The sequence below is a fragment of the Strix uralensis genome, chromosome 6 (assembly GCF_047716275.1).
Source record: "Strix uralensis isolate ZFMK-TIS-50842 chromosome 6, bStrUra1, whole genome shotgun sequence".
NCBI lineage: Eukaryota > Metazoa > Chordata > Aves > Strigiformes > Strigidae > Strix > Strix uralensis.
The window spans coordinates 19,705,731-19,719,191 of NC_133977.1; the positions used below are offsets into that span (position 1 = coordinate 19,705,731).

General features: G+C 39.9%; 1 protein-coding gene across 1 annotated transcript in view; it reads left to right on the forward strand.

Annotated features, from left to right (window-relative positions):
- Positions 1–13,461, forward strand: part of TTN (titin) — a 242,891-nt gene that overhangs the window by 214,893 nt on the left and 14,537 nt on the right. Inside the window, exons 270-290 of the mRNA XM_074873084.1 lie at positions 183–479; positions 583–1,170; positions 1,271–1,573; positions 1,720–2,016; positions 2,467–2,754; positions 2,844–3,143; positions 3,242–3,544; positions 3,714–4,019; positions 4,129–5,895; positions 5,991–6,287; positions 6,845–7,132; positions 7,225–7,524; positions 7,603–9,669; positions 9,761–10,063; positions 10,145–10,450; positions 10,543–10,833; positions 10,954–11,253; positions 11,357–11,662; positions 11,884–12,189; positions 12,290–12,571; positions 12,860–13,453. Coding sequence (XP_074729185.1) covers positions 183–479; positions 583–1,170; positions 1,271–1,573; positions 1,720–2,016; positions 2,467–2,754; positions 2,844–3,143; positions 3,242–3,544; positions 3,714–4,019; positions 4,129–5,895; positions 5,991–6,287; positions 6,845–7,132; positions 7,225–7,524; positions 7,603–9,669; positions 9,761–10,063; positions 10,145–10,450; positions 10,543–10,833; positions 10,954–11,253; positions 11,357–11,662; positions 11,884–12,189; positions 12,290–12,571; positions 12,860–13,453 — 10,089 coding nt within the window. The remainder of the gene's footprint in view (positions 1–182; positions 480–582; positions 1,171–1,270; positions 1,574–1,719; positions 2,017–2,466; positions 2,755–2,843; positions 3,144–3,241; positions 3,545–3,713; positions 4,020–4,128; positions 5,896–5,990; positions 6,288–6,844; positions 7,133–7,224; positions 7,525–7,602; positions 9,670–9,760; positions 10,064–10,144; positions 10,451–10,542; positions 10,834–10,953; positions 11,254–11,356; positions 11,663–11,883; positions 12,190–12,289; positions 12,572–12,859; positions 13,454–13,461) is intronic.

The following is a 13,461-nucleotide window of genomic DNA, read 5'->3' on the forward strand; positions in this document are numbered from 1 at the left end:
TGAAAAAGAGCTAAGTAATAGCTTGAATTTTAAATTTTGCTTGCATTTTACTTAAAACCTTTCTAATATACAAATTAATTTAAAAACACATTTTCTCAATCCAGATAGCATTCCTGTGTAACTGCTGATATAAAAAGTAAATATTTGCTATATGGTTTAACCTGATGTACTTTTTTCCTTAGAAAAACCCAGCCCACCAGAAAAACTTGGAGTAACAAATGTCACAAAGGACAGTGTTTCTCTTTCATGGCTAAAACCAGAACATGATGGTGGAAGCAGAATTGTGAGCTACCTCATTGAAGCTCTTGAGAAAGGACAGCAAAAATGGGTTAAGTGTGCAGTTGTAAAGACAACTCATCATGTTGTCCATGGTCTTAAGGAGAATGTTGACTATTTCTTCAGGGTGTTTGCAGAAAACCAGGCTGGTTTAAGTGATCCTAAGGAACTACTGCTCCCTGTTACAGTCAAAGAACACTTAGGTATGCCTCTTGACATGAGACAAAAGTTGATACACGTTAAATTAGATTCATATTTTAGAAGTGAGAACGTTTTTTAATGGTTTGAAAATGTCTTCCTTTTCAGAATCTCCTGAGATTGACATGAAGGGCTTCCCTCATAACACTGTGTATATTCGAGCAGGATCAAACCTGAAAGTTGAAATTCCTGTTTCTGGAAAACCAGTGCCAAAGGTGACGTTGTCTAGAGATGGTGTTCCACTGAAACCTACTATGAGATTTCACACAGAAACCACTGCAGAAAGTCTCATCATTAACCTTAAAGAAAGTGTGGCTGCTGATGCTGGCAGATATGATATTACTGCTGCCAACTCAAGTGGCACCACAAAATCATTTGTTAATATTGTTGTGCTGGATAGACCGGGTCCTCCTGTTGGTCCTGTTGTCCTTAGTGATATCACTGAAGAGAGTGTAACACTCAGATGGCAGCCACCAGTTTATGATGGTGGAAGTCAAGTTACCAACTATATTGTACTGAAAAGGGAAACAAGTACTGCTGCTTGGTCTGAAGTGTCTGCAACCGTTGCTAGAACTGTTATCAAAGTTATGAAGCTCACAACAGGAGAAGAATACCAATTCCGCATCAAAGCTGAGAACCGCTTTGGCATCAGCGATCACATAGACTCACAATGTGTGGTTGTCAAGCTTCCTTACAGTGAGTAATATGCTTCTCATGCTATAGCTCAATGTTTTAGTGCTCTGATGTTGAAAATATAATTTTGTTAACAATTAATCTCTTCTTTCGATATCATCAGCTACCCCTGGCCCTCCTTCCACACCATGGGTCATGAATGTCACCCGAGAGAGTATTACTGTTGGATGGCATGAACCAGTCACTAATGGTGGCAGTGCAGTCACTGGATACCATCTGGAAATGAAAGACAGGAATAGCATATTATGGCAGAAGGCTAACAAGACCCTCATTCGCACAACTCACTTCAAAGTCACCACCATCAGTGCTGGCCTTATCTATGAATTTAGAGTTTATGCAGAAAATGCAGCTGGCATTGGAAAAGCAAGTCATCCTTCTGATCCAGTCCTTGCAATTGATGCTTGTGGTATGTATTCCCTAGAAAATAAAGAAGCCCAACCATTTAAGTAGTGCTTTTTTTTTTCCTTCTCTGTGATATTCTGTCCTGTACCGTAAGCCAATATCCAAAACAGCTGTTATTCATTAGCAATACTCTTATGTTTCCTATTGCAGAACCACCAAGAAACGTTCGTGTCTCAGATATTTCCAAGACTGCTATCACTCTGTCATGGCAGAAACCAGCATTTGATGGTGGTAGCAAGATCACTGGATACATCGTAGAAAAACGTGATCTTCCAGATGGCAGATGGACAAAAGCTAGTTTCACCAATGTTATTGAGACTCAGTTCACAGTATCTGGTCTGACACAGAATTCCCGGTATGAATTCCGGGTCTTTGCTAAAAATGCCGTTGGTTCCATTAGTAATCCCTCAGATGTTGTGGGTCCTATCACATGTGTTGATACATATGGTAAGTGTTTTGCAATGATATAACAGGATCACTTTGTGGTACTAGGAAGCTTAAAGGCAATGCTGTTTTGTAGAACCATAAGCTTTTAAATACGGTAGGCTAGTTTACAGTGATAGATTCAATAAGCTTGAATGACTGTGAGCTATTTGGGCATGACTGTAATGAATATCTTTGGCATTTAAAGTCTTACGGTATCTATTTTTTGAGCAACAGAAGTCTGCCCATGCCCTGTGGCCAAAGTGGTTATATTTATACATGTGGTTGCCTTTTCTTGGTAGGATTAATTCTAACTCGTTCTAGTTTTATGATTTAAGTTATACATGCTATCTTTACTTTGATCTGTATTTATGAAATGCCTGTAACTATTAGCTTAAATAAAGTATCATTATATTTTGTTTTCATTAAATACAAGTCTAAAATAAGCATGTTTTTAACTTATTTTTTCTTAAGGTGCACCTGAAATTGATGTGCCACCAGAATATACAGAAGTGGTGAAATATAAAGCAGGAACATCAGTTAAACTAAAACTAGGCATCTCAGGCAAGCCAATACCCACAATTGAATGGTTCAAAAATGGCAACGAGGTGCAAACCAGTGCATTAATGTCTATTGAAAACACAACAGAATTTGCTTCTATACTCATCAAGGATGCAACTCGACTCAACAGTGGCACCTATGAATTAAAATTGAAGAATGCGATGGGTTCAGCATCAGCCCATGTTAGAGTACAGATACTTGGTATGTCTTGAGCTATGACTGTATTATACAATATTAAACAATAATTCAGTAATAAATACTTAACATCATCTTTCTTCTGCCTTCCACAGACAAGCCAGGACCCCCAAGTGGACCTATACATTTTAAGACAGTCACTGCTGAAAAGATTACAATAATGTGGGAGCCGCCAGCAGATGATGGTGGTGCTCCTGTAACACACTATGTTGTTGAAAAGCGGGAGACAAGTCGGGTTGTATGGTCTTTAATTTCTGAAAAACTGGAGGGGTGTATCGTAACTACAACAAAACTCATCAAAGGAAATGAATATGTGTTCCGTGTCCGTGGTGTGAACAAGTTTGGAGTTGGTGATTCACTGGAGTCTGAACCTGTTATAGCCAAAAATTCATTTGGTAAGAAGCATATAAAATAACTTATGCAATTGAATTACCTTGTGTATTATTTGTAAGTAGTACTGATCTACTGACATTTTTTTTTTTTTTTAACTCAGTTACACCTGGACCACCTAGTGTACCAGAAGCCACAATGATAACCAAGAATTCTATGACTGTTGTCTGGAATAGGCCCACTGTTGATGGAGGCAGTGAAATATCAGGATATTTTCTTGAGAAACGTGACAAGAAGAGTCTGAGTTGGTTCAAAGTTACTAAAGAAACCATTCGGGACACCAGACAGAAAGTAACAGGTCTGACTGAAAACAGCGAATATCATTTCCGAGTTTGTGCTGTCAATGCAGCTGGACAAGGTCCGTTCTCTGAAGCCTCTGACTTCTACAAAGCTGCAGATCCTGTTGGTAAGATACAATGTGCAGTATTTCTAACTGGTTAGAAATCAGTGAACAATGAGCAATTAGGATGGGATAGCATCAGCATAACTGAGGGCGGATTTTATTCTTCTTTATGATTAATTGTAAATATGACTTCTGATTTTTTTTTTTTTCCCCCATAAACTGTCACTTACAGATAAGCCAGGTCCACCAACAAAGCTGAAGGTTGTGGATACAACCAAGACATCTGTCACCCTTGGCTGGATTAAACCTGCTTATGATGGAGGAAGTCCAATTACCAGCTATGTGGTGGAGAAAAGGGAAGGTGAAGAGCAAGAATGGACTGTAGTCAGTCATAAGGGAGAAGTGAGAACAACTGAGTATGTTGTATCGCACCTTCAGCCAAGTGTTAATTATTATTTCCGCGTGTCTGCTATAAATTGTGCTGGACAAGGAGAGCCTATTGAAATGACGGAACCTGTTCAAGCTAAAGATATTCTTGGTACTGTACTTTTCAGTGATTTATCATTTTTCTATGTTTTGTGTTTTGTCAAAACATTTCTTATTTTACATTCCAAGTATGCATTATTAATATTTACTTATTTCCACAGTGGCACCAGAGATTGATCTGGATGTTGCTCTCCGGACCTCTATTGTGGCTAAAGCAGGTGAAGATGTGCAAATAATGATTCCATTCAAAGGAAGACCTCCTCCAACAGTCACATGGAGAAAGGGTGACAAAAATCTTGGGACTGATGAAAGATATATCATCCAGAACACCGAATCATCTACGCTACTTACTATTCCTCAGGTTACCCGAAATGATACAGGAAAATATGTTCTTACAATTGAAAATGGAGTTGGAGAAGCAAAATCATCATTTGTGAATGTGAAAGTACTTGACACACCATCTGCCTGCCAGAAGCTGCAGCTTAAGCATGTTTCTCGTGGCACAGTTACACTGGTATGGGAGCCACCTCTTATTAATGGTGGTTCTGAAATAACAAATTATGTAGTTGAAAAAAGAGATGCTACAAAGAGGGCCTGGTCAACTGTAACAACAAAGTGTTCTCATACCAGCTTTAAGCTAACTAACCTGTCAGAGAAGACTGCATTCTTCTTCCGTGTTCTTGCTGAAAATGAAATTGGATTGGGTGAACCTTGTGAGACATCTGAACCAGTGAAAGCTGCAGACGTACCTGGACCTGTAAAAGACCTAGCCATGAAAGATTCTACAAAGACTTCTGTTAAATTGCAGTGGAGCAAACCTGACTATGATGGTGGTAGCATTATATCAGACTATGTTATTGAAAAGAAACTGCAGGAAGAAAAAGAATGGACATATGCAGGCACAAGCAAGACTTGTGAATTTGAAGCTGAAAAACTTAAAGAGCTTTCTGTCATGGAATTCAGAGTCTTTGCTAAAAATGAAAAAGGCATGAGTGACGGTGTTACTGTTGGACCCATTACAGTGAAAGAGCATATAATAACACCTGAAGCTGACCTTTCTGATATTCCTGGAGGTCAGATTGCAGTAAGAATTGGACATAACCTGCACATTGAACTGCCCTATAAAGGTAAACCTAGGCCATCCATGAGCTGGCTCAAGGACAACCTCCCTCTTAAAGAAACTGAACATCTTCGTTTCAAGAAAACAGAACACAAGATAAGCTTAAGCATCAAGAATGTGAAAAAGGAACATGGTGGCAAATATACTCTAATTCTTGATAACGTAGTCTGCAGAAAAACATTCACAATTGTTGTCATCACTCTTGGCCCTCCATCTAAGCCAAAAGGACCTTTAAGACTAGATGAAATCAAAGCAGATAGTGTAGTTTTGTCATGGGAACCTCCTGATGATGATGGGGGAGGAGAAATTACTGGCTACAGTATTGAGAAAAGAGAAACTTCACAAATGAACTGGAAGCTGGTGTGTTCAAGTGCTGCAAGAACAACATTCAAAGTACCAAACCTTGTTAAAGACACTGAATATCAGTTTAGAGTTCGTGCAGAAAACAGATACGGAGTGAGCCCACCTCTTGTCTCAGCAGATGTTGTGGCAAAGCATCAGTTTAGACCACCAGGTGCCCCGGGCAAGCCTGTTGTATACAACATAACTGCTGATGGAATGACCATATCTTGGGATGCTCCTGTTTATGATGGTGGTTCAGAGATTATTGGATACCATGTTGAAAAGAAGGAAAGAAACAGTATTTTGTGGCAGAAGGTTAATGTTGCCTTAATATCTAACAGAGAATACAGGATTACTGGACTGCTTGAGGGCCTGGATTACCAGTTCCAAGTATACGCTGAAAACACTGCAGGTCTAAGCCGAGCTAGCGAGCCAAGCAAATTTACTTTGGCAGTCTCTCCAGTGGGTGAGTGAATGGTCAATCACGCATCCAAGAAAATGTTCATCTTGTAGACTATGGTGAGCGGTAATAAATATAGATTTTAAATGTTTTCCTTTCAGACCCACCTGGTACTCCTGATTACATTGATGTCACCAGGGAAACAGTCACCCTTAAATGGACCCCCCCACTGCGTGATGGAGGCAGTAAGATTGTGGGTTATAGCATTGAGAAACGGCAAGGAAGTGAAGACCGTTGGCTCAGATGTAACTTTACTGATGTTAGTGAATGCCAATATACAGTTACAGGACTCAGTTCAGGTGACCGATATGAATTCAGAGTGCTTGCAAGAAATGCTGTTGGTACAATCAGCCCACCTTCACAGTCTTCAGGCTATATAATGACCAGAGATGAAAACAGTAAGAACTATTTCTTAATATGCTTGTATTTGTGTACTGAATCCAGCCAGAGCTTCTGGCTCTACTGATGGGAAATGGGAGGCCAAGGGGGGAAGAATGGGTGACTGAGGTCCTTCCAGTCAACTCAGAACATTTCTGTTTGTACTCTGTACAAGGTGGGATGGTCTAAATTAAAGACCCAAATCTGGCAGCCATACATAATCAGTTGCTAAAAGGCATGGCATTTGTTTTGGATAAGCAGCAGCAGCAAAGTTGGAAATCATAAACTGTAATATTCTGATGCACTGAATAATTTAGAAATAAAAATATGCCTCAGGTAGCTTGGCATACTGTAGCAGCATATATTAATAGTGTTTTTTACCTATTGTTAATATGATGCACTGTGTGCTTACAGGAAAAATAAGTTTATAGTTCATATAATAACTTCTTTTTAGAGAATGCCATTTTCTAAGTGAAAGAATTCTATATATGACAATCTTTTATAATTAGTACATTAAAAATAGTATCAGGAAAAATACTTATCTATATGGGAATTGAATTATATTTTTCTTTTTCAGTTGCTCCAACAATTGAATTTGGCCCTGAGCACTTTGAAGGCCTTACTGTTAAAGCTGGAGAGAGCATTAGACTTAAAGCTCTAATCAAAGGACGTCCAGTACCTAAAGTGACATGGTTTAAGGATGGTAAGGAGATTGAGAAAATAATGAATATAGAAATAACTACAGCTATTGGATATAGTACAATCTTCATTAGAGATGCTACCCGGGATCATCGTGGAGTGTACACGGTAGAAGCCAAAAATGCCTCAGGCACTAAACGAGAAGACATTACCTTCAGAGTACAAGGTACTGCACCAAACACTTTCAGAGTGCTCTTTTGAAATAGCATTTTGTTCTAAGTGCCAGAAAATTATAATTCTGAACCTTTAAAATTGCAGACACACCAGGAAAAGTTGGTGGACCAATACGATTCACAAACATTACTGGAGAAAAAGTCACGTTATGGTGGGACCCTCCAGCAAATGATGGTTGTGCTTCTATTTCCCACTACATAATTGAAAAACGTGAAACCAGCAGGATTGCTTGGGCACTAGTTGAAGATAAATGTGAAGCTTGCAGCTACACAGCACTTAAGTTAATTAAGGGAAACGAGTACCAGTTCCGTGTCTCTGCAGTGAACAAATTTGGAGTTGGCAGACCATTGGAGTCTGATCCAGTTACCGCACAAATACCTTACAGTAAGTTTCCACCTCATTGTGTAGAAATAACTGTGGAGTTACCATCTTGTCTTTCTAATGACGTTTTACTTTTTTCAGCTCTCCCTGATGCACCAGGAACTCCAGAGCCTACCAATGTAACAGGAGACAGTATCACGCTCACATGGGCAAGACCTAACTCAGATGGTGGAAGCGAGATAAATGAGTATATTCTAGAAAGGAGAGAAAAGAAGAGCATGCGCTGGGTTAAAGTATCCAGTAAGAGGCCCATTACTGAGAACAGATACAGAGTAACTGGCCTTGTTGAAGGCAATGAGTATGAATTCCATGTCATGGCTGAAAACGCTGCAGGAGTTGGACCTCCAAGTGACGTTTCAAAGCTGATTAAATGCAGAGAACCAGTCAGTCCACCAAGTGCTCCTAATATTGTAAAGGTGACAGATACATCGAAGACTAGTGTAAGCTTAGAGTGGACCAAGCCAGTTTTTGATGGAGGCATGGAAATAATTGGGTACATCATTGAGATGTGCAAAGCTGATCTTGAAGCATGGCAGAAAGTCAATGCAGAGACTGTTCTTGCTACTAAATATACCGTTGTTGATTTGGAGGCAGGAGAACACTATAAATTCAGAGTTAGTGCTGTCAATGGTGCTGGCAGAGGAGAAAGTTGTGAAGTTCCTGCTTCAGTCCAAACTGTGGACAGGCTTTCTGCACCCGAAATTGATATCGACGCAAACTTCAAGCAGACTCATATTGTAAGAGCAGGTGCAAGCATTCGTCTATTTATTGCCTTCTCTGGAAGACCTGTTCCTACTGCTGTGTGGTCCAAAGCAGATGCTAATCTTAGCTTGCGTGCTGACATTCAAACGACTGATTCATTCAGCACATTGACTGTGGAGGAATGCAATAGAAATGATGCTGGCAAGTATGTCTTTACTGTGGAAAACAACAGTGGAAGTAAGTCTATTACATTTACTGTCAAGGTTTTGGACACACCTGGTCCACCAGGTCCTATTACATTTAAAGATGTGACTCGAGGATCTATTACTTTAATGTGGGATGCCCCTGTCCTGGATGGAGGTTCACGTATCCATCACTACATTGTGGAAAAACGGGAAGCAAGCCGTCGTAGCTGGCAAGTGGTGAGTTCAAAATGCACTCGACAAATCTTTAAGGTCACTGATCTGGCAGAAGGTGTGCCATATTACTACCGAGTGTCAGCAGAAAATGAATATGGTGTGGGTGAACCCTGTGAATTAACAGAACCAGTTGTAGCCACGGAAGAACCTGCTCCACCTAAGAGACTAGATATTGTTGATACAACCAAATCTTCCGTAGTTTTAGCTTGGCTTAAACCCGACCACGATGGTGGTAGCCGTGTTACTGGATACCTTCTTGAAATGAAACAAAAAGGATCTGACTCCTGGATTGAAGCTGGACAAACCAAACAACTTACTTTCACTGTTGAAGGCCTTGTGGAGAACACTGAATATGAGTTCCGGGTCAAGGCAAAGAATGATGCTGGCTACAGTCAGCCGAGAGAAGCTTTCTCTTCTGTTATTATTAAGGAGCCACAGATTGAACCAACAGCAGATCTCAGTGAAATAAGCAGGCAGCTTATAACATGCAAGGCTGGAAGCACCTTTACTATCGATATACCAATCAGTGGGCGTCCAGCTCCAAAAGTGACATGGAAACTTGAGGAGATGAGGCTGAAGGAAACTGAGAGAGTGACCATCAAGACAACAAAAGACAGAACCACACTGACTGTAAAGGACAGTATGAGAGGTGACTCTGGTAAATACTACCTGACACTTGAAAACACTGCTGGTGTGAAAACATTTACTGTCACAGTGGTAGTCATAGGAAGGCCAGGTCCTGTCACTGGTCCAATTGAAATATCATCTGTCTCTGCTGAATCCTGTGTGTTGACCTGGAAAGAACCTGAAGATGATGGTGGCAGTGACATTACAAACTATATTGTAGAGAAACGTGAATCTGGCACAACGGCATGGCAGCTGGTAAATTCCAGTGTGAAACGTACACAGATCAAAGTCACTCATCTCACAAAATACCAGGAGTACAGTTTCCGAGTAAGCTCAGAAAACAGATTTGGTGTCAGCAAACCCCTTGAATCAAAAACAATAGTTGCTGAGCATCCATTTGGTAAGTGAAACACTTTTCAAAATTTGTTCTTTTTCTCTGACTGAGGTATTTGTAATAACTAACATTTTCCTCCCATCCTTTTTGTGTTTAGTCCCACCAAGCCCACCTTCAAGGCCAGAAGTCTATTCTGTTTCTGCAACTGCCATGGCTATTCGCTGGGAGGAACCTTATCATGATGGTGGCAGCAAAGTCATTGGATATTGGGTTGAAAAGAAGGAGCGCAACACCATCCTTTGGGTGAAGGAGAACAAAGTGCCATGCTGTGAATGCAACTACAAAATCATGGGATTGGTGGAAGGCCTAGAATATCAATTCAGAACCTATGCTCTAAATGCTGCAGGTGTTAGCAAAGCTAGTGAAGCGTCCAGACCTGTAGTGGCTCAAAATCCAGTTGGTAAGTATTACTTTTAGAGTTATGTTGTTATTTAAGCTGAAATAGGATAGCATTTCTCATTTTTCTGTTTTATTCCTCCAGATCCACCAGGAAGACCAGAAGTAACAGATGTCACCAGATCTACAGTGTCACTGAGATGGTCAGCACCCCTTTATGATGGTGGAAGCAAAATTATCGGATATATTATAGAGCGCAAACCATATACTGCATCTGGTGATGGACGCTGGCTGAAATGCAATTATACCATTGTCTCAGAAAACTTTTTTACTGTGACAGCTCTTAGTGAAGATGAAGCATACGAATTCCGTGTACTAGCAAAGAATGCTGCTGGTGTGATTAGCAAAGGATCTGAATCAACTGGTGCTATCATTTGCAAAGATGAATACTGTAAGACATACTCACTTGGAACAATGAAACATAATGTTCTATTTTTAGGACTGTCATGTAATTTGTTTTTAATCTCTTTTTCCTTATGACAGCACCACCAAAAGCTGAACTTGATGCCAGACTACAGGGAGAAGTTGTGACCATTAGGGCTGGATCAGATCTTGTTCTTGATGCAGCCATTGGTGGGAAACCAGAACCAAAAGTCTTCTGGTCCAAAGGTGACAGGGAATTGGATCTATGCGAAAAAATATCTCTGCAATACACCAGCAAACGAGCCATTGCAGTTATCAAGTTCTGCGACAGAAGTGATAGTGGAAAATATACTCTAACAGTTAAAAATGCCAGTGGAATGAAACAACTTTCTGTTCTTGTCAAAGTGCTTGGTATGTATTCCATGATTAATATTCATACTTAGTATACTAAAAAACCCACATTCTTTTAAATAAGAGTGAGACACTTTTCCTTAGCTGCTAATAACAATACTTATTTTCATCTCTACCCAGATTCACCAGGTCCATGTGCAGGTAAAATCACAGTTAGCAGAGTAACAGAAGAGAAATGTACTCTGGCATGGAACATTCCTGAGGAAGATGGAGGTGCACAAATCACTCACTATATCGTAGAAAGACGTGAAACCAGCAGACTTCACTGGGTTATTGTTGAGGCTGAATGCCAGACTTTATCATATGTGGTAACAAAACTTATTAAAAATAACGAGTACATCTTCCGTGTGAGAGCTGTCAACAAATATGGACCAGGTGTTCCACTTGAATCGGAACCTGTGATTGCCAGGAATTCTTTCAGTGAGTGTTACTACCTTCCATTCTGCATCAAAATGTTTGGAATATTTCTATAGATAAACAATCTGTTAAATAATAATTTTTTTTCACCTTTAAAAAAAACCAGCTATACCAACACAGCCTGGTGCTCCTGAAGAAGTGAGTGTCGGCAAGGAACATATCATTATTCAGTGGACGAAACCAGAATCAGATGGTGGCAGTGAGATTAAGGACTACCTTGTGGACAAACGTGAAAGGAAAAGTCTGCGCTGGACACGAGTGAACAGAGATTACACTGTTTATGATACCAGACTGAAAGTCACTGGTCTCATGGAAGGCAGCCAGTACCAGTTCCGTGTCACTGCAGTGAATGCTGCTGGGAACAGTGAGCCTAGTGAAGCTTCACAGTACATGTTATGTAAAGAACCATCATGTAAGTTACCATAATATTTACTTATAATAATGGTGCATAAACCCATGTTGACACTTCAATTAAGATACCCAAATCCACTGAACTAGATAGTATTAGAATAAACTTAAAAGCTGTTACAGTTCATTTTAAATGCATTTCCTGGCATTAGCTGTTTAGAAATTGATTTTAACTGTAAAATGTTTCCTTCATGGATGTGAAATGCATTTTCTTCTTTTTCAAAGATACTCCTGCACCACCTTCAGCTCCGAGAGTTGTGGATACTACTAAGCACAGCATAAGTTTAGCATGGTCAAAGCCCACATATGACGGTGGTGCCGACATCTTAGGCTATGTTCTTGAAATGAAGGAAGAAGGTACTGAACAGTGGTATCGACCACATACAACTGCCACTCTGAGGAATGCTGAGTTCACTGTGACTGGTCTTAAAACAGCCCAGAAATACCAATTCAGAGTTGCTGCTACAAATGTGAATGGTATGAGTGAATTTAGTGAATCATCAGCAGAAATTGAACCTGTGGAAAGAATAGGTAATTTGAAAACTTAATGTATATTTTAAGGAATAATAATATTTTCATTTAGAACTACTAAAAGATTAATTAATTCCATGTTTCTTACACCCTTCATCAGAAATACCTGAGCTTGAGCTTGCTGATGATCTGAAGAAGACAGTTACAGTCAGAGCCGGTGGTTCCCTGCGTCTAATGGTCTCTGTATCTGGCAGACCTGCTCCTGTAATCACATGGAGCAAGCAGGGTGTTGACCTTGTGAGCCGAGCTATTATTGATACTACAGACAGCTACACACTTCTTATTGTGGATAAAGTTAATCGGTATGATGCTGGAAAATACGTCATTGAGGCTGAAAATCAATCAGGAAAAAAATCTGCAACTATTTCTGTCAAAGTGTATGGTAAGTACTGCTACAATTGTATATGGGTATTACATCAATCATAGTGCATGTTGCTCAGGAACAAGGAAGTCATTAATTTCCAAAGGAAGTTTGCAGCTTAAATAACACATGAGAATGTTTGGGAAGTCATAAAAACAATCTAATTCAAAGGAAAATACATAGTTTCTAAGGCTGGAATAGTTTATAAATCAAATCCCAGCGTTGTTTTTTAATGCAGAAACAGTCATTGACTGTAAAAGGAAATGATCCAAAAGAAAAAAAAATTTTTTTTTTTTTTTTCTGTTTTAGATACACCTGGTCCACCAGCTGCAGTGAGAATTAAGGAAGTATCAAAAGATTCTGTGACGCTTACTTGGGATATTCCAACCATTGATGGTGGAGCCCCAGTTAACAATTATATAATTGAGAAACGTGAAGCTTCCATGAGAGCTTACAAGACTGTCACTATCAAATGCAGCAAGACGTTTTATAGAGTTACTGGACTTCTAGAAGGAGCTTTGTATTATTTCAGAGTACTACCAGAAAATATTTACGGCATTGGTGAAGCTTGTGAAACATCTGATGCAGTACTAGTATCTGATGTCCCCATGGTACCACAAAAACTCGAAGTGATTGACACCACTAAATCAACTGTTACTCTTGCATGGGAGAAACCATCACATGATGGTGGCAGCAGACTAACTGGCTATGTTATTGAGGCCAGCAAAGCTGGAACAGAAAGATGGTTGAAGGTAGTGACACTGAAGTCTACCGTCTATGAGCATACAATTATCTCTCTCAATGAGGGTGAACAGTACTTGTTCAGGGTCAGAGCACAGAATCAGAAGGGCGTGTCGGAACCACGAGAGATTGTCACAGCAGTGACAGTACAAGACCAAAAGGGTAGGTAT